Raw genomic sequence first — 18,218 nt, 5'->3', positions numbered from 1 at the left:
ATTTACATAAATGTCAAAAAGAAATACGGACCTACATAAGGAGACAAAGTGCACAGAAAACAGTCATTATGTGGACAAATATGTCTTATCATTTAAATCTGTAAAAGGTGATTGACAGCTGATAAAAGGGACAATGTATTGTGAGGGTTTACAGTACATTTATAACTGTGTGGCACCACCATCCGCCAATGGTGCAGAAATCTAGGCATCATTCCTGTCATACTGGACCTATTTGTCACGATGCGCGGTTGAGTTCACACCACAAGTATCTCTTAGTTTCCACCTATTTCTCTATGTGGCCTCCATCCACGGCCACTACCCTAGATCTGATAAATACTCCAACCTCCTAACTGGTCTCTTTGCTTTCAACCTTGTTCTCTTCAACAGCTGTCCACACTGCATCCAGAACGGCTTTGCCAGACACAAATCGAATCATGTCACACCTCTGCTGAAAACGCTTCAATGGCTTCTAACTACTTCAGGAAACAAGACAAAATCCTTGACGCAGCCCACGGGACCGTGCCCTGAAAGGTGTGCCCCCCACTCCCCAGGACTCCCTCCAGCACCAAGTTTCCTCTCCCCCTTCCTAAATGCTCCGCTCTCTTCTTCCACCGCCTTCAGTGACTGTGTCCTCGGCCTGGAGCATAGTCGCATCTCCTCTTGGCCCACTTACATCCTCCTTCACTAGACCGCAGCTCGAGGACATGACTGAGAAGTTGCATTAGCAGAATCTGAACCCAGACGCCTCCAGACCCCAAAGCTCTGCTCTTTGCCAGGACGATCGTCCTACGGGCCTGCCTGCGATGCCCCAACTCCAGACTGTGCTCATGGCCCAGCTCAGCGTCTACGTCTCCAAGCGACTCTGACACCTCCATTTAGCCCGCACAGGTCGGTACGTTCTGGGGAGACTTAGACGGCCTGGGAAATACATGGGAAGAAAAAAGTTACTGTATCAAGTCCTTAACAAAGTGAGTGTTAAAAGCAGGACAATGACCAAGTTCCTTGGTTGTGGAAAGCAGCCCTCCCTCGTTCTTCTTTGGTTTCCTTCGTGGGACTCAGGACATGCTGGCTGGTTTGCCCATTTCATGATAAACTATGCAAACCGCTCCCAAATCTTTATTTTCAATTCCGATCGCTCCTCAGGGTAAAATAATTCATAATCCCATCACTCCAGTCACTTCTCGGACAGTTCCCTTCTCAAATATCTCCGCTCCTGCTCACGGAATCGAGTCAGACCTCACAGTCTGCCCTCCGTGGTCTGGCCTCTCAGGAACCTATTTCCCCACTTCCTGTTCTCAGGTCCAGGCAACCGGCTCCCTGCTAAGCTCCCTACTGTCTTTACTCTCACGTCCTTGAACTTGTTCATTCTGCTTTAATCTAAGCATCCTTCTCTACCTTTTCTTGTCCAGTTGCCACCCAACCTCAAGGCCACCTACCCACGACACATGCACACTGAGGGCTGACTGTGGGCCAGGCATGTCTGTACTGTGACACCAGGCATTACAACCAATCACCTTTGATTTAGGTAACAACCTGGAGGGGCATGCGTGAATTTCCTCACTTTACACATGAGCGAACGGTGGCTAGGAGAAGCTAAGTAACTGCCCTGAAGTCAGATAGGAAGTGACCACAGCAGGATTTAAATCTGTCCAAGACTCTGGCACTGCTCACCAGGAAAACTCTGCTGCTTCATCTACTCGTGCACGTGTGTCCAGCAGATACTTGTGGAGTGCTGCTGTCTACCAGGCACCGTCCCGTGTCGAGACACAAAGGTGAACACGCCCAACACAGTCTCTGCCCTCCAAACTCCCACGATGCCAGAGCATGAGGTCACCTGGCTATAAGCAACGCAACAGGAGATGGACCGGATCCCAGATCACCCAGGAGGTAACTAGCTGAGTACGACCACTCCTGCCCGCTTCGGTTAGCGGTCATCCTGAGGCATTACCTCTGGCATTTCTGCCTGGGTGCCAAGGAATGCCCTCTGGCAGAGATGGTGAAATAAGAGAACTTGGATGTAGGCGAGGCATCGGCAGGATCCACTACCAACAGCTTCCACTGTGCGAGGCTGGGGTCCCCAGGGATACGAAAAATGTGCTGCCGCCCTCACAGGTTCTACAGCCAGTGGAGGAGACACCAACTGTCACGAGACCATCACGAACATGACCGAGGACCAGGGTGGGGCTTACGCATGAATGTAGGCAGCAGTCAGAGCCTGGAAGGATGACATTTAAGTTCCTGTGCTTCCATTTCCCCCGAAACACTGATCTACTGGAAAGCAGGAGTCTTGACAGGAAAGAAACACAGAAAGCTCTGGTAAAAGCTGGACAGGAAGTTCTGAACCATTTCTGCCCTCACTGCTCTCATATTGCCAAAGATGAGGCTGCCATGCTGTCCACCGTGTGGTTTCCTCATAGCCTATTCAGTGCGGGGATTTGTGCAAACACAAAGGTCAAAGACCAGTGCAGCGAACTACTAGTTATGTCACAAAATGCTGGACAGATCCACACACTCAAGTTCAAATGAATGAATTCAAGATGGAAACGACAATAAAATGTAATAATCCATCTCCTAGAAGGAACCCTTAACAAAATATTTTGTTCATGAATTAAATCAAGACTTTTCATAAAAGGAGCACACATTACAGATGTTAATATCCTATGACTATCTGAAACAAAACCTTAAAATACTATGAAAAGAAATACTCAAACTTTCAGAATTTTAAACCCTAAGTTTTGTGTTAAACGTTTTTTTAGGGTACCATCATAATTCTTCTGTTGAGTTTTAAAAATATTTAAATAAACGTTTTAGTTTAAATAGCTTTAGATTTACAGAAAAGCTGTGCAGATGAAACAGTTCCTCGTACACCCCACACCAGGTTTCCCCTAAAGGTCACGCCCGATGTTACTGTGGCACATTTGTCACAGCTAACGAGCCAGTGCTGACACATTCTGACGGAGTTCACCCTTCATTAGGATTTCCTTAGTCTCCCCTAATGTCCTGTGTCTGGTCTAGGATCCCACAGGAGAGCACATTTAGTCACCACGCTCCTCAGGCTCCCCCAGACTGTGAGTTTCTCGGTGTCGATGACCTTGACAGTGTAGAGGAGTCCCGGGCAGGGGTTCTGTACAATGGCCCTCAGTTTGGATTTGTACGATGTCTTCTCATGATCTCAATCTTGGGCTTGTGTGTTTTGGGAGGAAGACCGTCAGGCAAATGCCACATCATCCCACCACATCGAGGGGACCTGCCGTCAACAGGACTCCTCAGCTGGATCACCTGCTCTGGTAATGGCTGTCAGGTATCTCCACTGCACTCTTTCCCTCCTTTCACCCTGCAGTCTTTGCAAGGAAGTCACAGGTACGCGCAGCGCGCACTTAAACGGGTCAGGAGTTATGTGCCACCTCCTTGAGGGCACAGCATCTGAAGAAGGCACGTGGAATTCTGCACGGGAGAGTTGTCTGTCTATCTCAGTGTGGATTCAAGATGTTTATTTTAGACTTTGAGCCACAACCCCATACTCCGTTAGGATTGTCAGAGGTGGTGCTCAGGCCAGCAGGGCGTCCGCCCTCGCCGCTGGATGGGTATGGGCGTGGAGCCCATTCCAAGTCTGTGTGGCGTTCACTTCTGCCCACGTCCTCCCCGGCCTTCCCTGCTCACACCCGCAGCCTCCAGGTCAGCTGGGGCTTTGTGGGGAGCTGGGCCCTCGGGGTCCTCTGTGAGCGCTTCCCAGGCAGTGAGGCCGGTGAGGGAGTGGGGCTCCCGGGGTCCTTTCCTGCGCGCACACCAGCGCCCCGACGACGCTGAGAGCTGCGTTTCCTCCATCCGTCTTACACTGGTATGGGACATTTGTAACAATTAATGAACCAGTAAAATAATAACGAACAAATTATTAACAAAAGTCCTTTCGGTATTCAGATTTCCTTCGTTTTTGTCCCTCTAGGGTAGCACATGACATTCGGCCACGTCTCCTGAGGCTCCTCGGGCTGTGGTGGTTCCTTAGACCTTCCTTTGTTTGAATGGCTGGGGTCGTTCTGGGGCGGGCTGGGCAGTGGTACCTTGGAGGACGGCCTTCAAATGGAACGTCTGATGGTTTTCTCATGACTAGACTGCGGCTATGGGTCTTGAGGAGGATTTACAATACTTTTTTAAAATGTAAAAAGCTTGACCAAACAAAGCAAATGCAAAATGTTAACCATATAAAACAGAGGATAACAAAATTTATTTTGGTTTGCAGTAAGAACAGATCATTACTGATGTAATAAAACCACATTGATAACAAAAGTGTTAACATTTTAAGGCAGAAAAAGACAGTAAAATATTATAAAATGTTACTGCTTTTCCCCATTCAATGTAAGCTGATTATAGGAAGCGTTATTTGTATTATTTACATTATAATGAAGTCTCAAATTGCACTTGAAGGAAAAAAATGCACTGAAATAGAAAACTAGAAGAATTTGGAGTTAAACCAAAAAAAAAAAAAAAAAAAAACCAAAAAACCCCAAAACCATTCAACAATAACAGGTTGTTTGGAATGCATTATTAAAATTCCTGAGAAGGCAAGAAGTTCAAACTCTCATTATTCAAAAGGTAATTGAGGTTAAGATATTATCACAATGTTCCATTCTTTGTTATTTTATATACGACTGGATAGAAGCATAATTACAGTCTTATATTGGCCCTTGACTTACTGGTCTACCGAAGGAGGCTGGCTGGCTGTGCAATGACTGTAAATCTTACCACGCTTCCAATACGACGCTAAGCTAACATATTGTTCAAGGAAGTTGCTAAAGAATACTAGTGGGAATTAGAAAGTATATATTAAAGTGTTTCATTTGTGAAGGTTAACAAAACAATTTGAAAATGCAACATATGAGTGTAAATGCAATTATTCACTCTAAATAGGCAAGTGTGGAAGTAAAGCATTCCTCTTTGTAAAAGCAGATCCGATTACGTACCACCCTCTGCTCTCAGTAACTCTGGAAGAGTCCTCACTCCTACCGTGTTTCCCCAAAAATAAGACCTACCTGGACCATCAGCTCTAATGCGTCTTTTGGAGCAAACATTAATACAAGACCCAGTATTATATTATATTATATTATACTCGGTCTTATATTATGTAAGACCCGGTCTTACAGTAAAATAAGACCGGGTCTTATATTAATTTTTGCTCCAAAAGACGCACTAGAGCTGATGGCCCGGCGAGGGCTTATTTTCGGGGGAACACGGTACACAACACACAAGTACCCACATCACTGTCACTGGAGGTTTCTAGCAATCTATCTCTAATCCACCTTTCTGCCCACATCCCCTGGGAAACTTAACTCTAGGATCACACTGATACCTCCTTATCAAAGGGAAGTTCTTGAACTTTGGGAAGTTCAACGTTGGGAATGTGCCCTTTGTGTTTCTGTGTCTGCTTTGGGCACACTCCTCTCTCTTCCAGAACACTGCCTTCCCATCCTACCACAGCCTACTGAAACCCTACCTGCCTTTCTGTAGTGGGTTTAGTGGACCCCCCAAAGGACATGTCCACCTGCAACGTCAGAAGGAGACCTTATTTGGAATAAAGGTCTTTGCTGAAGTAATTAAAGGATCTCGGCCCCTACCGCCTTCCTACGGCCCTCACGGCAGAAGTGATGGCTCCAGTTTTGAAGTTCCCATTAATGTCTGTGAGTCGCTCACTTTGGGGGTTGTCGTACGCCTGGTACTAAAGGTAGAGGTCTGCCCTTCCTTCCGACTGGGGCTTTGCGAAGCAGTGGACAGGCACCCAGAAGGTTCCTCACCCGTATTAGGACAAGCTCCTGCCTACTCAGTTGTCTGTCACTGAAAGACACATTCGTAAAACGCAGAGGACCAAGTATGAATCCGAGATTACTGTATTACATTTCTAACCTCAGGGAGAAAAATAACAACCTAAACAGGTTTAAAAGAATACTGGTGAATCTAGATTTAATGATCAGTAAAGAAACTTATTTATATACCTTTATAAGATTGAAGGATTGCAAATGGATGTTTTTAGTCAGAGAAATAATGTACCCATGGTAGTGTCCCATATAATTTTTAAAAATGAAAGTAACAGCATTGATCTAAAGCTTTAAAAGTGTTTGCAGGTATGTTTTATATTGAAGCTAGTTTCTAATACTTTTGGACGAAAATGTAATTGAATTGAATAAAATTGCAGAAGACCTTAGAATGGTCACACTACTGCATACGCATTTTAAAAACCTGAAAATACAGCAAAACTACTTGACGGAGTCACATTTCAGAGATGACCACTCCCGTCATAAATCACTTTCTCTAGAAACTATGTACACAGAATTTTAATTCGGAAAGGATTTGTTAAACAATATATTCTAAGATGGTGTGATTCTTTGTCGCTTGCAGCCTTACGTGTATGAAAACGAAGGGGACAGACTGTCATTCGATCATTAGTCTAAGAAAGAGCAGACTAAAGAAGGGAGACAGAGAACGAGAGTGAGATGAGGTGGCAGGCAGGGCCCCCAACGCTTGCTGCTCCGTGTTCTCCAGACCACAGAGGGACCCGATTCACCAAGAGAAGTGAAAGGAAACAACAGAGGCAGCTTTCAGCAAACGGCCCTGGTTCTCTAATGATGTCACCACACCGTCAGCACTACACGGAACTCATTCTGCTGGCTCTGGGCCCAGGGCCCAGTGAACCCCTCTGCGCCGAGACAGTGCATCAGAGTCCTGCCAGAACGAAAGCCTGGGTACAGGGGAGCAGCTGCTCGCTCTGATCCGCTCCTGTTGGTGTGCGCTCAGCACTAAAGCAATGACTGACGTCCTCCATGGCAAACGAAAAATGCTGGCTAGTCCCAGGGTTTAACGTCAAAATTCAAATTTTAAATTTAAAAGTGTAAAAGATTATCACTATGTCAGTTATTTTAACATTCATCTTTGATCCTTTATTCTACATTTAGACACACAACTTGACTATATTCATACAGTATCTTTTCCTTCTTAGAAAATCATTTAAAATTGATTAGCAAGAAATAAGCCAAAAAGGGGAACACGGAAGTTAAAAGTATATGGGAAAGATTAAACTCATACATTTTTCTAAAGTGCTTAGAGATGTGAACATTAACAAAGTTAAGGCTTAAATCTACTTTTACAGGACTTATAAGATAGTAGAATAAATGAAAAGCATTAGATTTTCCCCCTTCTCCATGCTATTTGCATTTGGTTTTGTGTGTTGAGGGCGAAGTATCCACTGAAGAGGGAAATGCATGTGCCCTTCTAGGCTGGGGGCAAAGAGTTCCGAGGAAGGAAGGAAAAGTGCAGGTAAGTACAGGCTCACAGTTTCCCCAGTTAGGTAGTTCACAATGAGCTGCGCTACATGCCTAAGGAATGTCAGACAGACAAACAGTGACCTTGAAATTCTCCGTGATCCTCATCAGAGTTTTAAAATGGCTGCACGATGAAGTCTAGGAACCACATGACTGAAGCATCTACTGTAGCCCATGTTTTCTTTTATTCAGGAAACAGACCCAATTACTGAGCTGCAGCAACAGTGAGGACCCAGGTAAGCTCACGGGGATCAAGCCATGCAGAGCACCACGCAGGTCAGGAAAGCAAGCACACCTTTGGGACGAGGCCAGGAGCTCCCCTGCACTGGCCCCCACCACTTAGGGCAGGTGGCTTTCAGCAACTGGAAGAAGTTTCCTCTCCTACTAGCTTACAGAGGATTTTGTTAAAGGAACAAATGCTGAATTTTATCAATCTCTATTCCAATATCTGAGACACCCAGAGGTTTCTCTCCTTTAATCTGTTGACCTGAAACCCTTGCGGTTCGTAGTGAAGTGCAGTCTTCTTGCATTTCTGGGACAAACCTTGCTTGCTCACAGCCCGGTACACGGCTCACTATGCTGAGGTTTATGTAGGAGTTCGGCCCATATTTTAAATGCCAGGTTAGTCATTTGTTTTCTTCTTCATGCGCTGTCACCTGGTTTTGATGTCGGGATCAAGCCAGCTTCACAGAATGAGCTGGGAAGCTGCCATCCTTTCTTATGCCCCAAAATAATTCAAATAACCGAGGCATTCAGTGTTTCTTGAAGGTCTTACAGAACTCACCCATCAACAGGCTGACCATCAGGCCTCTTCGGCAGGGGCAAAGGGAGGGTGAGGACTTTTAATTACTTTTTTCAAAAAACAGTTTTCATTGAGGTACTTCACGTCCATACAGCTCACCCATTTCAAGTGTGCAATTCAATTATTTTATGGTGACCGAGCAAAGGGATAATTAACCAGGAAAATAAAAGTTGATAAAATGTATTCAAAAGTAAAAAGACTTTGAAATTTATTGGTATAGTTTGATATATATATATATATATATACACACACACACATGTATGTATATATATACGTGTGTGTGTGTATATATATATATGTTTCTTTGTAATGTTATTTTCTAAACTCTACATTTATAATTAAGAAGTACCTCTTCTTTTTTAAAAAAATTTTAAATTATTTTTTATGTTTTTTTTGTTTTGTTTTTTTAAGCCCCCTTTTTCAATGCTTTGCATTTTCACTTATTTTTTTCTTGAACAGACTTTGCAAAAGTTTATCCACTTTACTGGTCTTTTCCTAGAACCAAGCTTTTACTTTTGTTGAGCAAGACCACCTTTTGTATTCGATTTCATTGACAGCTGCTCTTTCAGTAGAATTTTAGGAGGGAAGAGAGAGAAATGAATATATTTAGCAAACCACCTTGAGTCACAAGTGTGGAGCCCCATTCAGTCCACGTCCATCCAATCAGGTGAACTGAAGGCTGGCACTCCCCCGAATGCCCACTGCGTCTTCCAGTTTGAGATTCTGACAAAACGCATTCTAACTCACACTGACACGGGCCAGCTGACCAGAGCTGAAACATATGTCCACAAATGTGTGCACATCTTTGGGGCTTAGCAACACAATGGGTCCTTCTGCTGTAGGCCTCTGGCTATCTCTAATGTGGCACATACTGTCCTTCTAATACGTGGGAGCACTCTGAAGAATTACAACTTCAAATCAAAATGTGAAAAACCGATTTGCAGAGTGAAGCACTAACAACAGAAGATGGGTCTATAAGCTCACAGGTCTCACTCAGGTACTTTCCTCAAGTATGTCAGGTAGCTGGCCAGTCTTGTCCAGTGCGGATTCCAGGTAAACAAGGTTCCCAGAGGACCGAGTACAGAAGAGAGAAGGGGCAGATCTGCCATCACCTTCCCTGGGACCGTGAGCAAATATTTAATCACTCTGCGTCTGAACTTCGTCATTTGTGAAGTGGCAGTAACACCATCTTTCCTGCAGGCTGACTCTGAGGAATGGGATATGCTGCCAACTGGACAGTGCTTACAGTATCCACCAGGGGAACGTCTGGCACGGACCCTGAAGCTGTGGCTGGGGAAGCAGCTGTCATGGGACAATGCACTACTGGTGACTCGGAATTTAAAATGTTGCTTGGTCACCTTGAACAGAAATGCCAGATTTCTTTGTAAGAAAGAACCTTAACCACTTGAAGTGCACTAGGCCCAGGTGCCAGAGTGAACGTTAAAGCTTTACACACTCCAAATACTGAAAACTAAGTCTTATTCACCATAATATCTTCGAGACCTGGCATCCTTCTAGAGCTTCCAGTTCACTGGTAAAGAAACAGGAGTAAATGCGTCTCTCCGTAACAGCCCTCAACTCTGGGCATCCTGAGACCATAAGCGATGTCCGTCTGGGGCTTCCCCGAGGATGCGGCATTTCCACTGAGAACTGATGGCCAAGAGGAGGGGGACGCAGGCTCTGGGAGGAGGGAGCAGCTTGTGTGGAGCCCAGAGGCGCGGCAGCACACAGCACTCTGAGGAATGTAAGGACCAGGGAGCTGGAGGCACGTGATGAGGCAGCAGAGGGAAGGGCGAGAAGGTGCATCGGAGAACAGGGCGAGAAATCCGGGCTCCAGCGAAAGGCAAGGAAAGTCACTGAAGGCTTTTACCCACGGAAGCGACATGATTAGATACATGTTTTTATGTCTCTAGCTGCAGTGTGGGGGACTGATGGCAGGGGTCAGAGTAGATTCTGGGACACACCACGCTCCTCACTAGTTCAAGAGAGAGATGGTGGTGGCCTGGCCTAGACTGAGGGCAGAAGTGACAGAGAGAGGCAGTACTCAGGAAGTAAAAGCGAGAGGATGTGATTACCTGGACATGGGAGAGCAAGAGCGCTGGACCTAACCAGCATTCTCGTGACAAACAAACAAACAGCTAGGAGGACATGGTGCCACTCACTGCATCAGGCTGGCTTTAAAAAACAAGAGGGGAGCGGGGCAGAACAGAGCGGTCGCGAGATGAATCAGGCAGAGACACCGAGCAGGCAACTGAATACTCAGGACAGATGTGGCTGGAGATACCTACTTGGGTATCATCAGTTATTAAAGCAGCGTGGTAACTAAATCCATGGGATTACAACACTGGGTGACAGGTGTCATGGTAACTAAAGCCATGGAAGGGAAGAAGACTGGCGAAGGTGAGGGTATAAATGAGAGCGGGCCTCTGACAGAGCCATGAGGAAGTCCAGTATCTCACGCTCAAGGAAGAAGAGCAATCGGATGGTATGTAAGTTACCGCACTAAACCTGTTACCAAGAAAAAGAAAGAAGAGTAACAACCGCCAAGGAAATCTACAAGCCAGATAGGTGCGAGGAGAATACCAGAGTGCTGTGTGGGGCAGGGGAACAGTCCTCTTTGCCGACTGTTACTAAGAGGGCAGGGAGGTGTCCACTGGAGTTTGCAAAATGGAGCCATCGGTCACCACCTTGGTGAGCCTGGGCGGCCTGGTGGAAAGGGCTTAAGAAAGTCTAGGAGGTGGGAATACATGGAGAGGGTTTCTGAATGAAGGATCGCTCCGCATCGGTTATGCAGGCCGGCTCCGAGCACCAGCTCTGGAAGACTGTGTTTGAAACCCGGTTCCCAGATGTGTCCCCTGAGGGCATTTATTCGACCTCTTCCTTTCTTGACTTCCCCCTCCATACAATAGGGAAAATAAAAATATTTACGTCTTAAGGTTGTTAGATGGGGTAAGGGGTTAGATGAGACACCTGTAAACGACTTAGTGCCTCCATATGCTCAGCAGACGCCAGCCATCATGATAATCACATGGAAAGGGTAGAAGGATTCCTCCATTTTTTTCAAGTAAATGCCAAATGCTCTGTAGTACCAACAGTTTTCCCACTTTAAAATTCACAGGTAAAATGTAAAGTCGCGGGGACCCTGGTGTAACAACTTTTCAGGGTTTGTCTGTCCCTCGCAGAGCTATAGGATGGGACCAGCCCTGGCCATGGCACAGCTGTCTGAGCCATCGGTCAGATGACCGGTGGGGTTGGGGCCGAGCACCCAGCAAGGAGCAGACAGAGTCCGTCTGGAGAGGGAAGGGGATGGAGACACCTCATCGTGGCGATGACCCAGGTGCTGCCTTGGCGACTGCTGCCTTTCCAGGTACTTGTGAAGCCTGGGGACAAGTCCCACTTTCAGAAATCCCCAAGTCCCCCTCTGCACTCGCCTTTTTGTTTAAAGTAGCCAGGGCTCTTTTCATGTCAGGTGACAAAACCTGCTCGGTCTAGAAGACAACCACTCCGTCCCATTGAAGGTAAGGTCCCCTCAATGGGAGGCTACATCCTGCCACGAGAGACATTAAAATGTGTACCTGCAGTCTAGTAAATACGGGAAGCTTTTAAGTAGGGGGCCAGCTACAGAAGAAAACACTGAATTAAATATATTTCGTAAAACTATAGCTACGTGTCTCATCAACAAACAATCATCTCTCGTGTAAGGTGGGTGTGCAAACTCAGAGGGGAAGGGCAGAGGGCGGACGACACCTTAGCAGAGCTCTCTCATGCTGCCAGACCCACCGGGCTTCATCACAAACCTGTCACTTGAGCGTGTCCACTACCGGAGGCCAGTACCCCTCACCCGACAGCCAGTAAGTGCCCTCACTGAGCAGCTGCTCTGAAAGCTAAGTGACAGAATACTGTCACAGGTTACCACAAATACCCACGAGATTCCTCTCCCCTAAGGAAGTCAGTGCTTCAAGCCTTTTCTACATTACCCATCACCCTCTGAGACTCTTTATACATCCCCTACCTGTCCTGTCCCCGTGACACTTTCAAACCACAGATGTACTGCACAGCTGTCCATGTACTGTGGCCCTTTGGAGGGCCACAAGCCACTGTCATAGCTAAGATTTTTGTCCCAATTTCCTTACTTTGCTTACTTTGGGGCAACGTCAGCCAGTTAAACATACATGAGTTTGCGTGAACACAGATTTTGGTTCTTTTTCTGAGTTTATATAGTAGCATGGTTGCTGGTTGCCTTAGGTCCTATTTTCGAGCTAGAAGGAAAAGTACACGTTTGCCAAGTGCTGGGCCTTGTTTTAGAGAAAACCCACGGTGACAACAACAAAACGAACAAAGTCCCCAGAGACGGTGCATCATCCCAGGACAGAGCTACTTCCTCGCAGAACGGGGCCTAAAATGCCGAGATTACTGACTAAAGAACGACGCCTTCCCTCCTACAAAAAGAGGCCCCTACTTCTCACCTGTTTTTGATCAGCGTGCATGAGGTTGACCAGCCTTAATATAAATATGAATTTGGAGACGAGTTCTGAAAGGATTACACTTTGGAAAAGTACACCTGGCAGGTGAAGAAAGAACAGCTAGGACAGAAGGGATGTCGAGGAGGAAGCAAGTGGTGGGAATGGGAGGGGCAGATAGGGAGGTCAGCTGGCGAGACAGCTAAGGGGGAGGGGACAATTACAGCAAGTTAGGGACAGAAAGCCCGAAATCACTGAAGAGGCCGCGATGGCTGATGTGGCGAAGGGGAGGCAGGAGACAACACAGTTCCAGGGGGGCTGTACGACTCCTGAAGTCGGCCCAGAATTAGAGACTTATTGATCACGAATAAACTGCTGAATACTTACCTACTTCAAAAAATAGTCACAGTTGTGTTTAGGTGCTTAAAAGTACTGTGCTTGGTCCTGCCATTAAGTAAGTTCAAGACTGTTAATTCTGATAAAAACCAAACAGAGATAGGACGGATGTAACAATAAAAAATTTGAAAAGCAAACACATAAAGTGATTTCTATGGGCGAGGCACTGTTCTCATCACTTTGCATATACGGAATCATTTAATCCTCCCAACATGTCCATGAAGTAACTACAGCAGTCCCCCCTTACCTGCAGGTTCTCCTTCTGTACTTTCAGTTGCCCACGGTACACCGTAGTCTGAAAAAATATTAAATGGAAATTTCCAGAACTAAATAATTCCTAAGTTTTAAACTGTGCACCATTCTGAGTAGCGTGATGAACTCTGGCGCCGTCCTGGTCTGTCCTGCCTGGGACGTGAACCATCCCTCTGTCCAGGGTCTCCTGCCTGTTTGTCACTTAGTAACGTGCTCGGTTATCAGATCGGGTTGACTACGATGGCACCTCAGTGCTGATGTCAGAGTAACCCTTATTTCACTTAATTATGCCCCCAAAGCAAGAGTGGTGATGCTGGCGATTTGGATATGCCAAAGAGAAGCTGGAGAGTGCTTCCTTTAAGTGAAATAGCTACATACATATAGGGAAAAACATAGTCTATGCAGGGTTTGGTACTATCTGTGGTTTCAGGCATCCACTGGGGGCCTTGGATGTATCACTCCCATGGATAGGGGGGACTACGGTATAAACAATGTCTTCACTGAGATTCCGAAACACTGCTGAGCACCTACTGCGTCCCAGCCACATCTGGCACTGGGAAGAGAAAGATGAACTGTTAGAGAAGTATAGAAGGGATTTGGGGCACAGCCTCAAAGAGAGGGTGAGATTTGGGTTGAGCGGTGATATATTAGTAAGACTGGCAGGGTGGAGAAAGGGAGCAAGAGAAGGTCTTACCCTCAAATGAATGTCGTCCGCTAAGGCCCAGAGACCGTGAGGGACACACAGAGCAGCAGTCTGGCAGAGGCGGCCTGTGGGCCCAATCCGCCTGTTTTTGTAGATAAAGTTTCATGGAACACAGCCCTGCTGGGGGCTGATCTGGTCTCTGGCTGCCTCTGCCTTGCTGCAGCGGCACAGGCAAGTTAAACAGACCGGCAGGCCCCTCACAGAAAAGTATGCGACAGAGTTTTGTTATTCAGGGAGGGGCTTGTGAAACAGCGGCAGGAGCCCCTGGGGGTGTCGCAGAAATGCGAGCTCTCAGGTCCCATCCTAGACCCACAGAATTAGCAACTGCCTCTTAAAAAAATCTCTGGCGCTTCTCACACTCAGAAAGCATTCAGATCACTGGCGTGTGTGGCCAGGAGGCGGCGGGGAGGCCGCAGATGAAGACATGTACGCACTTAATCCTATATATAGACAGAGGAAAGTGGTCAAGATTTTCCCATAAAATAGTGATGCCATCAGTACACACTGCAGAAAGGTCCCTCGGTGAGTGTGTGACAGCAAGAAGAGTGGACAGCAGAAAGTGGGTGGGCAGCTGGTGTCAGAACCCAGGCAAAAGACAGGAACCATGCAGGGGAGACTGCGGGGCAGCTCTTTCTTTCTTCCCAGCGCAAATGACATTTTAAGTGATTACTCCAACTTCACTAGTGCCTCCGAGTTGCTTCTAACAAATACAGCAGCCGTTACAATGTATTAGGAAATAGAAAAACAGTAACAAAAATACTAGTAGTCATGTGTTTCCATGTACACCAACTGTATCTCTAAGTAATGTCTCCTGACCGCAATGCATAAATATGACATTAACTGGATAAGGAGGGTTAAAGATTAAACAAGGATCTACTCATCAGCTATCAATTATGTAGACTGCTAACACATCAGTTCGCAGGATATTTAAAGGTATAATGTCTTATGTTAAGGCTCCCCCCCCAAATAAATGCATGATTCTGCTTCGTCTTTAATTTTTCCCGTATTTTGGATGCATAAGCAATCTAAAGTTAAAAATAAACAAAAAAATACCCCACAAAGCAGCATTTTAGACAACCACACCAATACTATTCCTTCTTCTATCTTGGCTAACAGCTTCCAAGCCACTGCTTAGCTTACATCCTGCCTCCTAAAAAATCCAGAAATGTTTGACAGGGTTATTTGTGGAATTCAGTATGCTTTAATGGGATGACAGCAATATAGATAAAAATGGATGAGTGAAAATGGGAAGATCCTCTTCTTAGGTACTTAGGTTTCATACTTCACATTAATTCCATTGGCAGAAACAATGAAAAAGAAATAAGGCTTGTACATCTGCTCTGAGAAATGCAACATAATTAAATTAATAAATCTCAAGGAAAAAAACCCATCAAACTCATGCTGAGACGAATCTCTACGTTTGTATTCATTAATGAAAGCCTTAAGAAGTCTATGAATTCAGTACAGTAGTTAATGCCACTCAAAAGATAAGTTACTAACATTTACAGAGTAAATTACTCTGCTTACTATGGGTTTACACTGTACGAAATACCACTGCACAGACTACCTCATTTAAAATCCTCAAAACACCATGATGTTAGCTCCATCTCATAAATGGGGAAAGTAAGGCACAGAGAGGTTAAGCAACTTGTCCAAGGTCACACAGCTAAACAAGAAGTGGAAGTAAGATTTGAAGCTAGGCCTATGATCTTAACCATAACTATTCTGTAACAGCATCCTCTCCACTTTCCCCTTGTCCCCTGTGCATCTGCAAAAAGTTTAAATGCAGTGGACTCTCAGTTACTAATACTGGAAACAAAAACCCTCATGATTTGACACAGTCTTAACGGAAACGGGGGACACCATATTGCCCTGTGGACAACGGCCAAAATTTGACCTGCGATATAATAAAACTGAGGAATAATGAGGTGGATTTTATTTAAGAAACTGGATTATTTCTCAGTAGGATAAAAAGCAAATCAAATCCCAGTAAAATTCTGAAATATACCATGTAACTACTTGTTAATAAATACAGATGCAGACTTTTAATGATAATTACTATGAATGCATTATTTTCTAGCTGTTTGTGAAATGCTACAGGGAATCTAAAGCATAAAATAAACATAAGTACTGGCCTAACACTATCAGGTTAACATTCCCATATTGGCTGTGCATGTTGTTTATTAAGTAATTGCCTGACTGCAAATGAACAAAAGTCTTCAAGTTGGCACAACACACATTATCCACATGGCACCTTCTTTGTTCAGGAGCTTTATTCTATTGATACTCTTGGCAAAAAGAGAAGTCACTAAATAAATAATGCGAGTAACCAAGATAATGTGGAGGTCTTTTAAATTCCTCAAATTGTCAAGCATCTTATTCAAAGTTCTTTTTTGACTTTGAGCTCATCACATTCCATTTTAAATATGAATTTTGCCCAGAATCGAGCTATTCTTCACATTTTAACAGCTTCAAAAAAAAAAAAAAAGATCCAGGTAAGTAAAAAGAAAACAGGGCAGGGGATAAAACAAAACAAAACAAACAAAAAAACCCCAAGTGAGGAGATAGCAATGATGGAGTGACAGGGTCACCTGAACTCAAAACCAATTCATTAAGCCGCCTCAGGTTTTCCTATTTAACTTTCCCTTTTAAAACAAGAAGGCACACCCTGCTGGGGGTATTTTCACAAACACAGACAAGGGGACACTTTTGTTATTTACAGGTATAGACCCTAACCATCATTTGGGGGTTACCTCTGCGTGTACGGTGGCACCACAAACAATTACTACTGCCCGACACCTTGCTCTCCTTCGAGTTCGGCTGGTAAGGACAAAAGGAGCAACCATCCGTGCTGACGGCCCGCTGGCCGGGCTCACCCGAACCCCGCTCGGTGTCCCCTCGGGAGGCACCCGCCGGCCACTGCAGACACGCTCCGCCCGCCCGCGCCTCCATCCCCGGCCGCTCGGCAGCCGGGGCCGGGCGGGCGGCGGGGTCCGCGGCCTCCGGGGCGTGGGGACCCGCGGTCCAGCGCCCGCCCCGGGCGTAGCAGCGGAGTCGCATCCCGTTGGGGGCACTCACCTTCTTCTTCCAACTCGAATTTCTCCAGCATGCCGGCTTCCGCGGGTCCCGGGGCCGCCGCCAGCGCCGCCTGAGGAGGAGGAGGACAGGGATCAGCATGCGCTGGGCGGCGCTCGTCCCCGGCCGCGCGGGCGGGGCGGGGGCGCGGGGACGCGGGGGGCGGGGCGGGGGCGCGGGAGCCGCGGGTGGGGACGCGGGCGGGCGCGGGCTCGGCGGCCCGGCGGCCAAGCGCTGCGGCCTCGCTCCGCGCCGCGCGGCCGGGAGGAGGGGCTGGGGCGGGGGACGGGACGGGACGCGCGGCGCGGCCCAGCCCGGGCCCGCCCCCGCCCCAGGCCGCGGCCGACCTGCGCCCCTCCCGAGTGGAACGGTCCGCGCCCCCCGCCGCCGGCGGCTTTGGTACCGACCCGCGCAGAGAACGCGTGGGAAGAGGACCGCGGAGAGCCAGGGGCCGGCGCGCGCGCGAGCGGCCGCGGCGCCCCCGTCCGGCCGCGGCCCTCCTCCCCGCAGCGGCCGGGCGCGGCCATTAGCCGAGGCCCGTTTTCTCTTCCCCGCCTCGCCCTCCCATCCCGCCGCGCACATCCACTCACCTTCCCTGCCACCCACGGCCACCGCGTTCCCGCAGGTTGAACCTGCGCAGGTGTGGTCTCGGCCAGCCCGGGGGTGGGGGTAGGGAGCGGGGGGCGGGGCGACGCCGGGGAGAGGGGCCCGAGCCTGCGGGACCCCGGAGGAGATGGCACCGCAGGACAGGCCGTGACTGTTTGCTTTTTTTTTTTTTTTTTTAAATTTCAGATTAAACTGCTCATCCCCTCCCCCTATTGAAAAAGATTGTTTCATGGGTCACAAGTATTGTACCTGCACTTCGTGGCCGGCAGTTTTACCCAGCCAACCCAGCCACGGAACTCTTAATTCGCTTCCTTTTTTCACAGCCGATTCTCTTCTTTGGGTGAGCTGCTGCCAAAAGCTCACACAAATCTAAACCTGGCCCTGACCACTGTCGCCCAGGATCTGGGTATCTGAGACTCTTCTATTGCCAACTCAGGTTGGCAGGCAGTGAGGCTGGCAGCCGGAGAGGGCACAAGCACCCCACTCCGTGAGGCTCTCCTGTGTGACAGCCAATTTCTACCTCTCCTACAGGGGGCCCCTCGCTCACTGCCGAATGCAAGGTCCCTGATAATAAGATTAGCTCTCTAGCTCTGATTAGGTCTGCAAAGGGGCCCCAA

General features: G+C 47.3%; 1 protein-coding gene across 6 annotated transcripts in view; it reads right to left on the bottom strand.

Annotated features, from left to right (window-relative positions):
- The window catches only part of PRKAG2 (protein kinase AMP-activated non-catalytic subunit gamma 2), a 195,027-nt gene that overhangs the window by 29,582 nt on the left and 147,227 nt on the right, over window positions 1-18,218 (bottom strand). For 4 of the 6 annotated variants that reach the window (XM_033099142.1, XM_033099143.1, XM_033099144.1 and 1 more), the window contains one exon: window positions 16,999-17,068. In XM_033099142.1, coding sequence (XP_032955033.1) covers window positions 16,999-17,068 — 70 coding nt within the window. Of the gene's footprint in view, window positions 1-16,998; window positions 17,069-17,850; window positions 17,925-18,218 lie in introns of those variants that run through there. The other 2 variants (XM_033099147.1, XM_033099148.1) reach the window with 2 other exon arrangements.

This window comes from Rhinolophus ferrumequinum, chromosome 26 (genome assembly GCF_004115265.2).
Source record: "Rhinolophus ferrumequinum isolate MPI-CBG mRhiFer1 chromosome 26, mRhiFer1_v1.p, whole genome shotgun sequence".
NCBI classification, from domain to species: domain Eukaryota; kingdom Metazoa; phylum Chordata; class Mammalia; order Chiroptera; family Rhinolophidae; genus Rhinolophus; species Rhinolophus ferrumequinum.
Note: the sequence above shows the minus strand (reverse complement) of the source record. Positions and strands in the feature narration are given on the sequence as shown.